The 13,828-nt window shown below is 39.1% G+C and overlaps 1 protein-coding gene across 1 annotated transcript in view; it reads left to right on the forward strand.

Annotated features, from left to right (window-relative positions):
* Positions 1-13,828, forward strand: part of LOC134323848 (FERM, ARHGEF and pleckstrin domain-containing protein 1) — a 67,765-nt gene that overhangs the window by 42,945 nt on the left and 10,992 nt on the right. The window contains exons 14-22 of the mRNA XM_063005395.1: positions 3,117-3,283; positions 4,025-4,114; positions 6,679-6,812; positions 8,672-8,753; positions 8,870-9,107; positions 9,910-10,109; positions 11,330-11,419; positions 11,541-11,623; positions 12,324-12,433. Coding sequence (XP_062861465.1) covers positions 3,117-3,283; positions 4,025-4,114; positions 6,679-6,812; positions 8,672-8,753; positions 8,870-9,107; positions 9,910-10,109; positions 11,330-11,419; positions 11,541-11,623; positions 12,324-12,433 — 1,194 coding nt within the window. The remainder of the gene's footprint in view (positions 1-3,116; positions 3,284-4,024; positions 4,115-6,678; positions 6,813-8,671; positions 8,754-8,869; positions 9,108-9,909; positions 10,110-11,329; positions 11,420-11,540; positions 11,624-12,323; positions 12,434-13,828) is intronic.

The raw sequence follows: 13,828 nt of genomic DNA on the forward strand, positions 1-13,828 counted from the left end.
TAAAAAAATCTCGTAATGTCGCGCCCCCCTGGACAGGTGCTCGCGCCCCCCAGGTTGAAAACCCCTGATCTAGAGCTTTGACATTCTGGTATGCATCTGAATTTCTATTGGTAGATACATCTCCACCACAGGAATGGTTTTCAGAACTGTAGGGTCTTGTTGAAAAGGGTTCATGGTTTGTTCTAGTTTTCAACACTAGATTAGTTGGCAGAACTTAATGTGATTAAAAAGTCTATATTGTTACAACTAACTACCTAAACTTAGTTTTATGAGAGAAAAGGTTCCGGCTGTCTTAGTGCAACGTTTCTGCAAAGCTTTTGGGTATTTTGTGTCACGCTTGTGCAAAGCTTTTGGGTATTTTGTGTCCTTGTACTTGTGTACTTTTCTAACTGCATGCTGTTTGTGACAGGCGGTAAATTACTCAAGCGATAAAGGATGCAGTCATGCACTGCTAGTTTGAAAAGCAGGCAGGAATTTAACCACAAGTGGGAGCATTAGAGACTGTGCGAGCCAGTTTTTTATAATTGCAGTTTCTTTGTACTGGTGGTCTTGAAACCTTGGTGAAAATGTAAATCAGGGGTCGGTTTAAGAATGACTATTTATTAGCAGTAGGTAAGGCATATTAGAGTTTATTGCTATTGATTATTCTTAAGTTAGATCCAGTTGGTTGTAAATCTTGAGTGTCTGCAGTTTACTCACAGTAGCGTCTTAAGATTAAGAAAGCCGAGCCACGTTACACTATCATATTGTCTTTACTACGCTGTCTCACTGTACTCCTGCTTTGTTTCTCCCTCTCACTATGATCAAACCTCAGTTTACCTGTTCTACCCTACTTTACACTTTAAAACACTCTACCCTGTAAGAATGAAGCACAAATGTGACACAGTAACCAGCTCAGCACCTCATACAGCCTACCGTACCTTTGATTTCAAATCAAAATTCCCCTTCCTTTCTGCTCCTGTTGGTTCTGGGTGTGTTCCTGCACAGGTTGAGGCTGCTTGAGCTTGTCATTTTCATCACTGTCATTTATGATCAATAAATGCACCTGTTGTATTTTCTATTCTTAACTGTTGATGATGATTGAATGACCAAATGAATGGCTGTGGGATTTACCTTTGTAACACTCAGCTGGGATTATACTTGACTGTGTGACTATGCGTTCTTGTGTGCATATATTTCCTGCTGTTGATGATTACCAAGCCTAAACCGGGTAAGACAGACCCCCAAAGATGCCACAGATCATATGTAGCTTGGTACTGACAGCTGATTGGTCCTTCTCACTGATATAAGAGATGGCAATACTGTCTCTGTGATCCTAGCCAGTCACTTCTACTGGGTGTATGGATAAGTGTGTTTACCATCTTTGGCATCTGTGCTGTCATGTGTATTTATGTGGGCAGTTAGTACCACATTCCAGACTTGTTGCTCTCCCTCATGACACTTCGTAGGCTGTAACCACATTAAGAGGTGGTTGTCTTGAAGAAAACATATCCTAACCTTACCCTGCTAGAATGCTGAACTGGCACTGCCTAAATTAGCAGAAGTGGGGTAAAATAATACATTGGGAACAGATTTAAGGCAATGCAGTTGGTATGCTGCTGACACGAGTTTGATGGCCTGCACTGTTGAAGTGTGAATTTTGTCATAAATAGCATTTTACATACGTATAGTTCACAGCAAGTATAATCCTGGCCTAATTCTTATTTCGAGGCTTATGTTGCATGCTTCTCCCTCTCTTACTGTCCTTTAAAGCAAATACATTTCAAGCACTGCTTCGTTTCCCATATGAATGTTTGTAAAATTTACACTGGATCTGTAACTCTCAACATGTTCACTGTAAACTTTAATGGAATGAGGGCATTGTCTGGTCCCTTTATTTTCTCAGTTATTCACTCACTCTTACACACACATGCACACACACCATGGTTCACTCTTTTTTTCCTCACTTATGAACTCACACTTTCACTCATTCAGCATCTGTGGTATTTCTATTGGCTTTCGCTTTTGACTTTTAATCACTGTTTTATTTCTCCACTTTATTCTCTTTATAAAAACCTTTACGCTGTGTACAATTATGCACTAGTGTCAATAAAGTTGGCCTTTTTGAATTCAGGCTCAAGAATCTTTTATTAAAGATTATGTTTCATCACCACCCTAGATAATAGACCCCCTCCCTCCCATACCTGTGTTCATCTGTGCCTGTAGTGCATGAGTCGGGCTGTGTGTTATTACATGTATGTACATTCGGAGTGCTGTATGTGATGCACGTGTATGAAGCTGTCTGGCTGTCTGGTGGTTGTCATGGCTTTTCATCATCGCTATGGGATGTGATGTGTATGCTATCGCTCTTGGCTGTTTTGTTTAACATGGCTGCGCTGCAGACAGGGAGAACAGAAGGCGCTGTTGGGCAAGTACTGAGTTTAACAGTCAATCCACACCTGATGCATCTTAGCCTCATTGTGGACACGTTACTGGTAACAAACACATGGAAAAATCTCAAGGTTTTATTAATATGTTCATGCTGAGATGAAGAATTGTACAGCTGTAATTCCTATTAAAACCTAATAATAAGTAACTGAAATAATAACTTAGATAAATGAATAGTGTCTTAAACCACATTTAGTGGTTTTTAGGCACAAAGATGCTGCTAGTGCCATCTAGCCTAGTGTAGTTTGATTCATTATCGAAATGCATTACTATATTAAATCAATTTATATAAATCACAGGTTAAAACAGTTAAATATAAATTAGCTACGGCATGTCAAGTTAATGCTTCAGGAATGCGCCTGGTGTAAACTGGCCTTTAGGCACAGAAATTGAAGTGTAGTTACTGTAAGCAGGTTACTTAACCAACCACATCTAGAACACACAGCTGAGCACAGTTAGTCATTCAAAATCCCCTAATTTCTAAAACAGCCTTACAGAGAATATCAGAAGCACCAGATCTATGTGTTATATTAAATCAGGTTAAAAACATACCTGCTTAACCTGGGCTATAAATGATTTGTAGTGGTAGTACAGTAAACTTATTAATAACAGCAGATTAATCATTCTTTTATTTGGGTTCTTTGGGAGCACAAAGCTTAGTACTTAGATATCTGTTTCTTTCTGCATAGATGTAGCCGGTATGTCCATGTCTCTGGTGAACGGTCATCATCGTACCGATGAGCTGAACTTTTTAAGCTCGAGCCCTGATGGTCAGCAGCCGTCACCACTCACCTCTCCCCTCCTGAACGATGCCATCACTCTGCGTACTGACGACGAGGAGGAGAACAGGAGGAAGGTGAGTGCATTTTTTAAAGCAGTTCTCTGGTGGTTAAATGCAAAATATAAAAGATGCATACAACCAAATAGAAACAGAGAAAACAAATCAGTTTTTACAGGTTTTTATTGCAGTTTGTACCAGTGCTCTCCATTGTTGACCTTTAATTTGAACTTTTATTTTGTCAAGAGGCAGGTTTCAAATGTGACCGGGCTTCTGTGCTGCAAATAGGTGCTCATAATAAGCTTGAGCATATCAAAGAGATTACTATGTACAACGACATTCAGCTGCTGACAACTAATAGAGAAAGCATTGAGTATAATTATCCATCCTTACCTTTATATCAAAATGGCAAACAGACAGTTAGCTCTTATTTTATTTATACAGGGACAACAATAAAATGCCTCAGAACTAGGACTGACTATCCAATGACTATTCTTTGATACAATAGCAGCAGCAACCTGCTCAGTTCTTTCAGACCCTGACATAGTAGTGGTGCATTGATTCTAGTTGAGTTAAATCTGTACTCGGTGTCTATTTTCTGTGGCAGAAAAAAATAAAAGTTTGTAAAATATTAATTTGGATAAATGTCACAGTATTTCTTGGATTATGCTACTACTAAATGCAAAATATAACATGGCTTTTAAATAAAAAATAAAATTCTATTTTCTAAATTAAATTAGAAAACTAAAATGCAGAGATGCCATCAGATTTGTTAACTGATCTAGTAACACTTTGTTTGGTCTGATTTTTATGTTGCAGAGATTTCCAACAGACAAAGCGTACTTCATCGCTAAAGAGCTGCTCACCACAGAGAGAACATACCTGAAGGATCTGGAGCTCATCACATTGGTAATGAAGGGAATGAACCACATACTGTCTATGTTTGTATAAAATAAAGGTTTCTTTGTTGAAATACCACATGTCAGAAACAGCGGGATGTGTCATAGGCTATTAGTCTAGAGTATGTCTGGATGTGTCTAAAGCACCGTTATCTTTCCTTGCTTTGCTTAGTTTGATTTTAGATAATACTTTTAAATCCTGGTTTATTTTCCCAGGTTTGAGTACCAGTATCATTGTTTTATGGTTCAGTAGGAGGGTTAGTGCTGTTTGTAAGGGCAACAAGGTAAACAAAAGAAGTTAAGATTTAACCCTTATGTGTAACAGGATCACATCAATAAGAGCACTGTTACATCTACCACACAGAAAAGGTTTCAATATATAAATGTTTTTTTTTTTTCTCTAAGACAGTTTACTCACAATGCAAAGTTCACATTACTGAGATGTACCGGTCAGCTTCTCTGTAAATCAGAAGCTACGCTTATTCATTAATGACGTCACCACATCTTAACGCTCAAGGTCTTTGTGCATATTCCCTGGAGTTTTAGTCAGCATTGTGCCCATATTTACCTCCCTCATACATTTCCGTTGACCAGTGGATGCAGAGGTGGCATTTATGTTTTAAAAAGTTCCTTTGTATAACTTTAAATCTTTATTCTGAAGCCTAAATAAATCTGCTTTAAAGGAAGTGTAAACAATGTCTAAGCCTGCAGTGAGATGATAATAGGATCAGATAGCTGAAGCTTTAGTGCTTATGTAGTGAAGTGGCAGCTGATTGATTTCTGATCGATGGTGTACTCTGGAGGGGTTTCAGCAAATTGAGACTTAAGCGTAGGAGTGTGATAGACGACAGTATCAGGCAGTTTATTCACTTAATACACTCTGCAGACATGGGCTTTAAACATACACACACCTAGACTGTGCATTTAATATTAGCATTGAGATTCATGTTACTTACAGTTCATTCCTGCTGCAGCCAAGTCAATAGCTGGTTGCTTTGAGGGCTGTGTTAAAATAAAACATAATTTAGGTTTATAAAGCTGTTACTTTTAGAACCACATGTTGGGCATCACATTATGAAGCCATAACTGTTGAGCCAGATCAGATTTGGCTGCACTGGCATACATGCACTGCTGGATACAACAGAGTCCTGTTTGTTCTCTAATTGCATTCATCTTACAGCGTTATATACACATGACCTTATTTACAAATATTTTAGCAATCTTTTCAGCTGACAATATTGTTTTTGCAATTTAATGTTTTATCACGCCAGAAGAACCTTCTGCTTTTGAAGTGTGATTTATAATTAGACTAATATAATTGCTAAAGTCAATGCATATATGCCAAATTTACGTTTAAACGTTTTTATGGGTTACTAAAACAAAACCAAACAACAGTTATTAAACGGGATATTTTGCTAGCACAGGGGTTTTCGCATGAGTTCCTGTCCAGGAGGGCACGACATAACAAGATTTTTTGCGGGGGTTCGGGTTGTGGGGGGCGGAAGTTCCAGTCGGCACATGGAAGCGGGCGCATGTCCAAAAAGGTTGAAAACCCCTGTGCTAGCACACCAGCATCGATATTCTGAACTCCTTGGTTCGAAACTTGGCACTGCCACCGGTCGGCTGGGTGCCATCTGGTGGGCATAATTGACAGTGCCTGCAGCAGATACTAATTGGCCACCGTATCTGCAGGGTGGGGGCCGGACTGTGTGTGGGTGGGTGGGTCTTCATATGCTGTGTAAGGACCCTGATTGGCGGAAGAGTGCAGAATGCAGGGGAGAGAAGAGGAGGGCTGTACACGTGTCTGAAGAGGTGTGTACAGCGACGTGCTCTCCTCGGATGCAATCGGGTATCCCTCAGCAGCGGAAGACTAATTAAGTGCGCTAAATCAGGAGGAAAATGGCAAGAAAATGCATTAAAAAATGTATTTTATACTTAATTGTATAGAAGGCAAAGTAGTCTAAACTGTACAGCTTATTCTTGTAAGGATATGTCAGAGCTGCTGAATGAGCTGTAATATTCATTTTTTCTATTTGCTGTTGTAGCCTAGCGGTTAAGGTGCTGGACTAGTGATCAGAATGTCACTGGTTCAAGCCAGATCCGCCACTGTTGGGCCCATGAGCAAGGCCCTTAACCCTCAATTGCTTAGACTGTATGCTCTCACAGTAATGTAAGTCGCTTTGGATAAAGGTGTCTGCTAAATGCTAAAAAATGTAAATCTAATCATGGATTGGTTTTGGTGCACAGAAGGCACACAATCCTCTATAATGATCCCAATTTCCTGCACATCCTGCCCTGCACTGCACTGATTTCACACATTGCCAAAAACCTTTACCTCACATTTGAACTGCTTGGTGACCTCCCAGTTATTTTGACTTCTTATATGCATTCTAAACAGGGTCCTATAGGTTCTGTATTACAGTTTATTGTTAGAAACTTGTGCGTATGTAAGATGGAAAGAGGAAGTGTGTGATTTTTTTAGCTGTCTGGGAAGTATGTGGACTACTGAGAAGAGAACACTGCTGTCATTGTGGGTTGTGCTTACGTCTGTCGTGTGTGTATTTGTGTTTCCAGTCATTTCTCAGTGTGCTGGCTAAAGACGAGAGCGCTCCCGAGTCTCTGAGGAACTTACTGAAATCCAGCTTTGAACCTCTGCACACATTTCACTCAGACTTCCTCAAAGAGCTGGAGCAGAGACTTGCATTATGGTAAGCAGTGTGTACACACACACAGACACACACAGGGTAACACACACCGGTTCTGATGCCTTTGTGTTCATACATATTAATAGCAGTTTTTCTAAGCACGCTCTTGGACTTTTTCTTCCGCTGCTAATCAGAGAACATTGTATGCACACACACCCTGACCCTGGGGTGACAGCCATGGTTTCCTAGGCAACAACTTGTTCTCAGCAGGGGACCTGCTTGTCTGTGAGGTTTCTGGTTGTCATGAATCTCCATGCTAGCCGACTCCCACTGGTTCAGTGATAGACACTTGATGTAAGACTTCCTTCTTCCATCAGAGTTTGAGCGTGCTTATTATTCTATCAAAATACTGAAAACTGAATATATGCCACAACAATCACAACAAATGTGGCCTCCCAGGTTGCTGTTATTCCGGTTTCTGCTCAGCATACTGAACATTAATTGGTGGAAGACTAACTGGTCTAAGAGCAACCCTGAACTAGACTGGACTTGTGCAGTTTATTTACCTAAAAAATATTCTGAGTCTCACTTTTAATTGGTTGGTACGTTTAATCAGTAACACTTGCTTTGTCCTCAACTAGCCCTAATTGGGAGCTGAAAGCCAGAGAGAGAGCATACACTTATGAGCCAAAATATTAGGACCACCTGCACAATATGTCATCAAAACACCTCTGACCTGCCAAAACATGGACTTTAGACATTTGAAGGAATCCTATGCTATATGGTACCAGAACATAACCAGCAGGTTGCAGGGTGGATCATTCTATAGTGCATCCTGGTGCCATTTCCTCTGCAAGTGAATGATGTGCACATGTCCTGCTAAATGCCATAAATGTACTGGCCGTCTACATGATCTTGGAGAAAACTGGAATGGTCAGACTGGTCTACCCTCTTCTATTGCTTTCATGTCCAGATCAAATGCCTTTCATTTGTATTAAAAGTACCTGCAGTTTGAGCTACAGGAGCCCATCTGTTGGTCCTTATCTGACACCACAGCCTTCATGTACTCTGCCATTGACGAGTCTTGGCCGCCCAACAGCCTGACATTGGTTTGTGGCTTGTCCCTCCTTAGACCACTGTCTGTTGTGAGACTCACCACTACTGCCTGTGAGCACTCTTTGCTGTTTCCATGGTTCTTCAACCGTTGTGACAATTTGGCCCATATCAAAGTTTATACCTATCTGCTGCTTCATAAACTAGAAGCTAGAAGTAATCACCACTGGTGCAACATTTAATGTATCCCTGACTGTGACATGCACAATTGTTATGAAACAGGCAATGTCGTTTTTAGGGTGTGGTTCTAATGATTTGGACTATCAGTGTATACACCTTCCAATAAAAGAATCTTAACAAATAAAAGAAATGTTAGTATTAATGCAAAGAAAATCCTAATTTTCCTCTTTATCATGATCTAAACATGTTTAACTATAGTTACACTAGCTGTGTTAATAAGAAGGAGTTTAATAATCTTAATATACTGTACACACATGGAACTGTATTAGTTCATACAGTTATATAACATTTAGTTGTATAAGGAAGTTTAATAGAGGAAGCAGAAGGAGTTTCCTACTGCTTTTGGCTACATGTGATCTCATGAGTTCATACACCTGAATATTATGTTGTGTGTAGGAAGTGAAATTCTTAATCTAATGCAAAATCTAATCTAATGCAAAAATGATCGCCTGCAGTCACTGAGTCCAACAGAGACACCTGCTGGTGATTAACAGCCCTGGCTGTGTTTCAATCCCACATCACTTACAAAGTGTAACTTTTTTTTTTTTTTTTTTACAAGGTGTGTGTAACGTGTGTGTAACGTGTGTGTGTGTGTAACGTGCGTGTGTATTGTGTGTGTGTGTGCGCAGGGAAGGACGTTCAAATGCCCACATTAAAGGAGATTACCAGCGCATTGGCGATATCATGCTGAAAAACACCCAGGGGTTAAAGGTAAATCTCTCATCCCATCATCTTGTCACATAATGTACTTAAATCAGTAGGATATGTAATTCAGTAAGGTAATGTAATTTAAAATATTACTGAAAGTGTGTGTATCTGTGTGGTAGCTGCTGACGGCTCAGCTGCAGAAGCACTCGGAGTGTGTGAGCGAGCTGGAGAAGGCATGCCGTGCGTCACGCCAGTTGGAAAGTGTGTGTCGAGACTTCGAGCTGCAGAAAGTGTGTTATGTGCCCTTAAACGTGTTTATCCTGAGGCCACTGCATCGACTGCTTCATTATAAACAGATCCTGGAGAGGCTGTGCAAACACTATCCAGCCACTCACTCAGATTTCAGAGACTGCAGAGGTGAGCAGGTCTATCGTGTTAAATACGTACACTGTAGTCATGCTAATGTCTAGCTAAAAACTCAAGCTCAAGCTAAAAACGACTTTTAACTGACCTTAAAATGTATCTAGTTCATTCTGACTACTTATTTTATTCTATTTCTATTCATTTTGTTCATCACTTCTCTTATTATATGTGAATTGTGTCATTCAACCCTAAATACTCCATTTTCTAATGGATTTATTCAAAAAAATAAATTATATTTCCTCGGCTGCTCCTGTTAGGGGTCACTGGTGGATCGTGATCTGCATTATTGATTTAGCACAGTTTTTACGCCGGATGCCCTCCCTGGTACAACCCTTCTTATTTATCCAGGCTTGGGACCGGCACTACATTGCACTGGTTTATGCATCCTAGCAGCTAGGTACCTATAAGGACAGTGTCTCCAATTAGCCTGACTGCATGTTTTCAGTGACTGTGGGAGGAAACCGGAGCATCCGGAGGAAACCCACGCAGACACGGGGAGAACATGCAAACTCCGCACCGAAAGGACCTGAACCGCCCCACCTGGGGATCAAACCCAGGACCTTCTTGCTGTGAGGCAACAGTGCTACCCACTTAACCACAGTGCCGCCCTGTGAAACTATACATATACTTTAGAAAATGGCCACAAAGTGCTAAGTTGTTGCTAATTATGCTTATTTAATTGTTTCATGCATGATTTCTTCTGTCATACAGATATTTTACATACCATTTGTTTAATGGCTGTTGTTAGGCCAGGTATTTTCTAGTACTGATGCTAAAGTGTTTTTTATTTTTAAAGCTGCACTAGCTGATGTGTCTGAGCTGGAGTCTGTGCTTCACTCCACCATGCTGAAGACGGACAACTACCAGAGGATGCTGGAGCTTCAGAGGGACCTGGTTGGGGTGGATAATTTGGCCACCCCAGCACGTGAGTTTATCAGACTGGGCTGCTTAAGCAAACTTTCTGGAAAAGGCCTACAGCAGCGCATGTTCTTTTTGGTAAGAATCATACAACATTTATAACATAATTACACACAATTTATCTGTGTCCCCTGCACACTGTGCTATTCTAGCGTACGGAATAACATTAATAACTGCATAACATGGAATAACAATTATTTCTTTCGGATAAAAGTGTGTGCTAAATGCTGCAAATGTAAATTTATTTAATATTGTGAATGGTACTTAGCAGATGCTTTTGTCTAAAGTTCAATCAGTTCAATCTGTGTTAAAATTTAATAACATAGATACTGTCACAATTGACTTTTGTAAAACATTTACAGTTTTGGCATTTAGTAGATGCCTTTATCCAAAGCGACTTACAGTACAGTTACAGTATAGTCTGAACAATTGAGGGTTAAGGACCTTGCTCAAGGGCCCAACAGCAGTAACCTGGTAGTGGTGGGGCTTGAACCTTATCTACTAGGCTATGACTGGCCTAAACATATGTCTAATAATTTGAAATGATTGCAAGTGTAGGATCCTTAAGAGTGTTTACTAAAAAGCTTAGCCATATTAGATGCATCACATACCTAGTTAATTCTAGTAAAACTGTGCCTTTAACCTTAATTTTACGTTGTTTTTCTTTAGGGAGATGTCTTTTAAAGGTTTTACACGTCTGCTTAGTAATAAAACTAATTTGGTCATTAACAAAATGCTGCAGGACAAGTGAGCTTTTAGCTTTTGTGATGCTTTGCTCTGTTTGTACTTTAAAATAAAAAGCTCTTCAATCTTTGATTACGTTATTATATAAAATAAACTCTACAGATAATGCCAGTGTAGCTTAGAGATTGTTGAAAATAGCATCTATCTTTTTATAGTTTGGTAAGTATTTACTATGGGTATATACAAGGTGACTAAAGATGGCAGGAAGCAGCAGTCAAATTTTTTTTCACACCAAGGTTGCATGGTGCAAAATTATAGACGTCTATTCACACAGGACTTAAATGATTAGACCACCACTTAGTTTGGCAAAAAAACATCTGGTAATTTAGTGTCATTTTCTTAGACGGGCAGGGAGTCTAAAAAATCATCAACAGTGTCGACAGGGCCAATTTAGACATAAAATAAAATGACTAGCTTCTGTAGAAGATAGTTATACTGAATCATAATGTAAGTGCATTAGAACTCTTCTGTTGTATGTTTTTAAGGTCAACTTAAACAGAACACACATGGACTGTTTTAAAAGTGACTTATTAATGTGTTTCTGTGTTTGTTAGTTCAGTGACGTTCTGTTGTACACCAGTCGGGGGATAACATCATCCAATCAGTTTAAAGTACACGGGCACCTACCTCTCCATGGAATGACCGTAAGAACATTATTTTTTTCCTCACTCACACCTTTACAGTTAGGCTATGCTTTTAAAATGTTGTTTAATGTATAGTATGTATAAGTGCAGTGATAACATGTGTGTGCTTGTATGTGTGCAGATCAGGGAAAGTGAAGATGAGTGGGGAGTTCCTCACTGTTTCACTCTGGTCACCCAGCGCCAGTCAGTGGTGGTAGCAGCAAGGTAATTTACTGACCAAATAGGGAATAAGGCATGACTTAACATGCTATTATAGGAGGATAATCTTCTCCGTGCTGTTGTGTAAAGAAGGGGATTATTTACCAATAACATCACTCCCTGGGGTGCTTAATTCTGCTTATACCACTGAACATGCCGTTACTTTCACTTTACAGCAGTAACGGATTCTCCACCAGTACTCACCCGTCTCTTTATTACCCTATCTAAAAACATTAATCGACATTAAAATAACAAAGTTGCTGATTTCTGCATCCCACTTAAAGTCTGTATTCCCATGATGCCATGCAATAAAACCACTTTAAACATCTTTGTGGACTCACACCACATTACACATCAGGTCTGTTAAAGCTTGGAAGTCTATAACTTTTGAATCAGTAGCTCTAAAGGATCTAACAAGCAAGTTATTGTAAATAAACAGATGATAGGAAATCAAATACATCCTTTTTAACATTTTTAAATTTACATTCCCCACAAACCTCCAAATCGAGTAATTTTCCCATTGTAGTGCCCCTGCTCCTGGCGCAACCTCTGTTATGGCCAATGAGCACTTCTTCATCACCTGCAAGTGTTGGGTTCTCATACAAAGCCATATCGAATACAGAGAGCCATGCTTTGCCCCCCCCACTGTAAGAAATGGGACAGAGGTAATATTACTCACTTGTTCTAAGATGGCATCTGTTTTTAGTTCTATATCAGAGATGGAGAAATGGATGGAGGATTTAAAGATGGCTGTTGATCTGGCTGAGGATTCAAATGGACCATCAACAAGCCTGCTGACCAACAACAATGATGTCAGTAAGTATCGAACCTGCCCGCTCTTTGCTAATAGACCTGTCAGAATAAATGGTCAGCAGAACATGCAAAATAATCTTTGACTTAGTGTTCAATTCATGCAAAACATAATGATCTAACTATTGTTGTGTTGCTAAACATGATCAATAATGTTCAGAATGGTTTGAACTGTCGTTCTGAGTTACTATAACGTAGTATTGTGTTGTTAAATATTTTGTACAGTGCTCCATAAGCTCCTTCTTTTTTAACCCTATTTGTATTATTCGTAATCCCTCATCACTAAAATATATTTATTTAAACCTAAGTTTATACCATGGCAAGAAAAAAAACTAAATCTCTTTTGATTGGCAGGTAAACATCCATTTTTTAACATTAGGGCACAGTAGAACTGTGCATCTAATATTCTATCTAATATATTTAAGCATATAGCCTAGATCTGTGTTCACACTTTTTTTTGCTATCGCATCTCTAAACTTTGTGTTTGCTTGAACTGGTTGCTATAAACTTCAGCTATTAATTCAGAGACAAAATATTTGATAAAATTGTGTCAAAAAAGAGAAAGCTTTGAAAACCATCAGCTGGTTTGTTCTGTGTTGTCATGTTTATTCAACCCTAACATGACTAAAGTGCTTAGAATATACTGTATAATGGTGGCTCCTCCTGTTGTACAGTGGTGGTCTGTTTGAATGTGTGAAAATGGATGAGACACTAAATAATCATGCAGTAACTCATGTAAAGCAAAATATGCAAATTATCTCATTTTAAATGCTTTTACATTGCTTTAACAACATAGCCATGGTATAAGCATGGATGTTCTGAAGACAGTGTCCAGAAATTAGAAGACAGCCCATGTTTTGTTGGCAGTATTACTTAAACAGATAATTACCTGATAAAGGTGAACATGCTAATATCCTGATCTCAGAGTGTTAGTTTATTCTCAAATGTTATAAATTAAAAAGTGTATTATTAAGTGTATTATATTTCTGCTGTAGCTGTTTGCTTGTGGCTCTGTCTAACAAAATATATGATCAGAATTTGAACTTTGTAAGTGTTTCTGTTTGTAACTAATAGTTTGATTACATGTGCAGTCTGTTGTGTGTTTTTCACTGTGTTAAATTAATGAGTGCAAGTGTGAATGAGCAGTGTGTAATTGTGTCTGTGATCATTACAGTGCTGGGAAAAAGTATTTGCTCATCACCTGATTTCTTCTATTTTTGCTCATTTAAATGCTTCAGATCTTCCAGCTAATTTTAATGAGATAAAGACAACATGAGTAAACACAAAAACACAACGATTAGTCTTTAGTTCTGAGACATTGACTCTTCTGGAGGCTTTTTGAGCGTGAACTTGCCACGTCAGGTCACTGAGATTGAAGCCAGAACTTTGACTCGACCACTC

The sequence above is a fragment of the Trichomycterus rosablanca genome, chromosome 12, assembly GCF_030014385.1.
Source record: "Trichomycterus rosablanca isolate fTriRos1 chromosome 12, fTriRos1.hap1, whole genome shotgun sequence".
Lineage (NCBI taxonomy): Eukaryota > Metazoa > Chordata > Actinopteri > Siluriformes > Trichomycteridae > Trichomycterus > Trichomycterus rosablanca.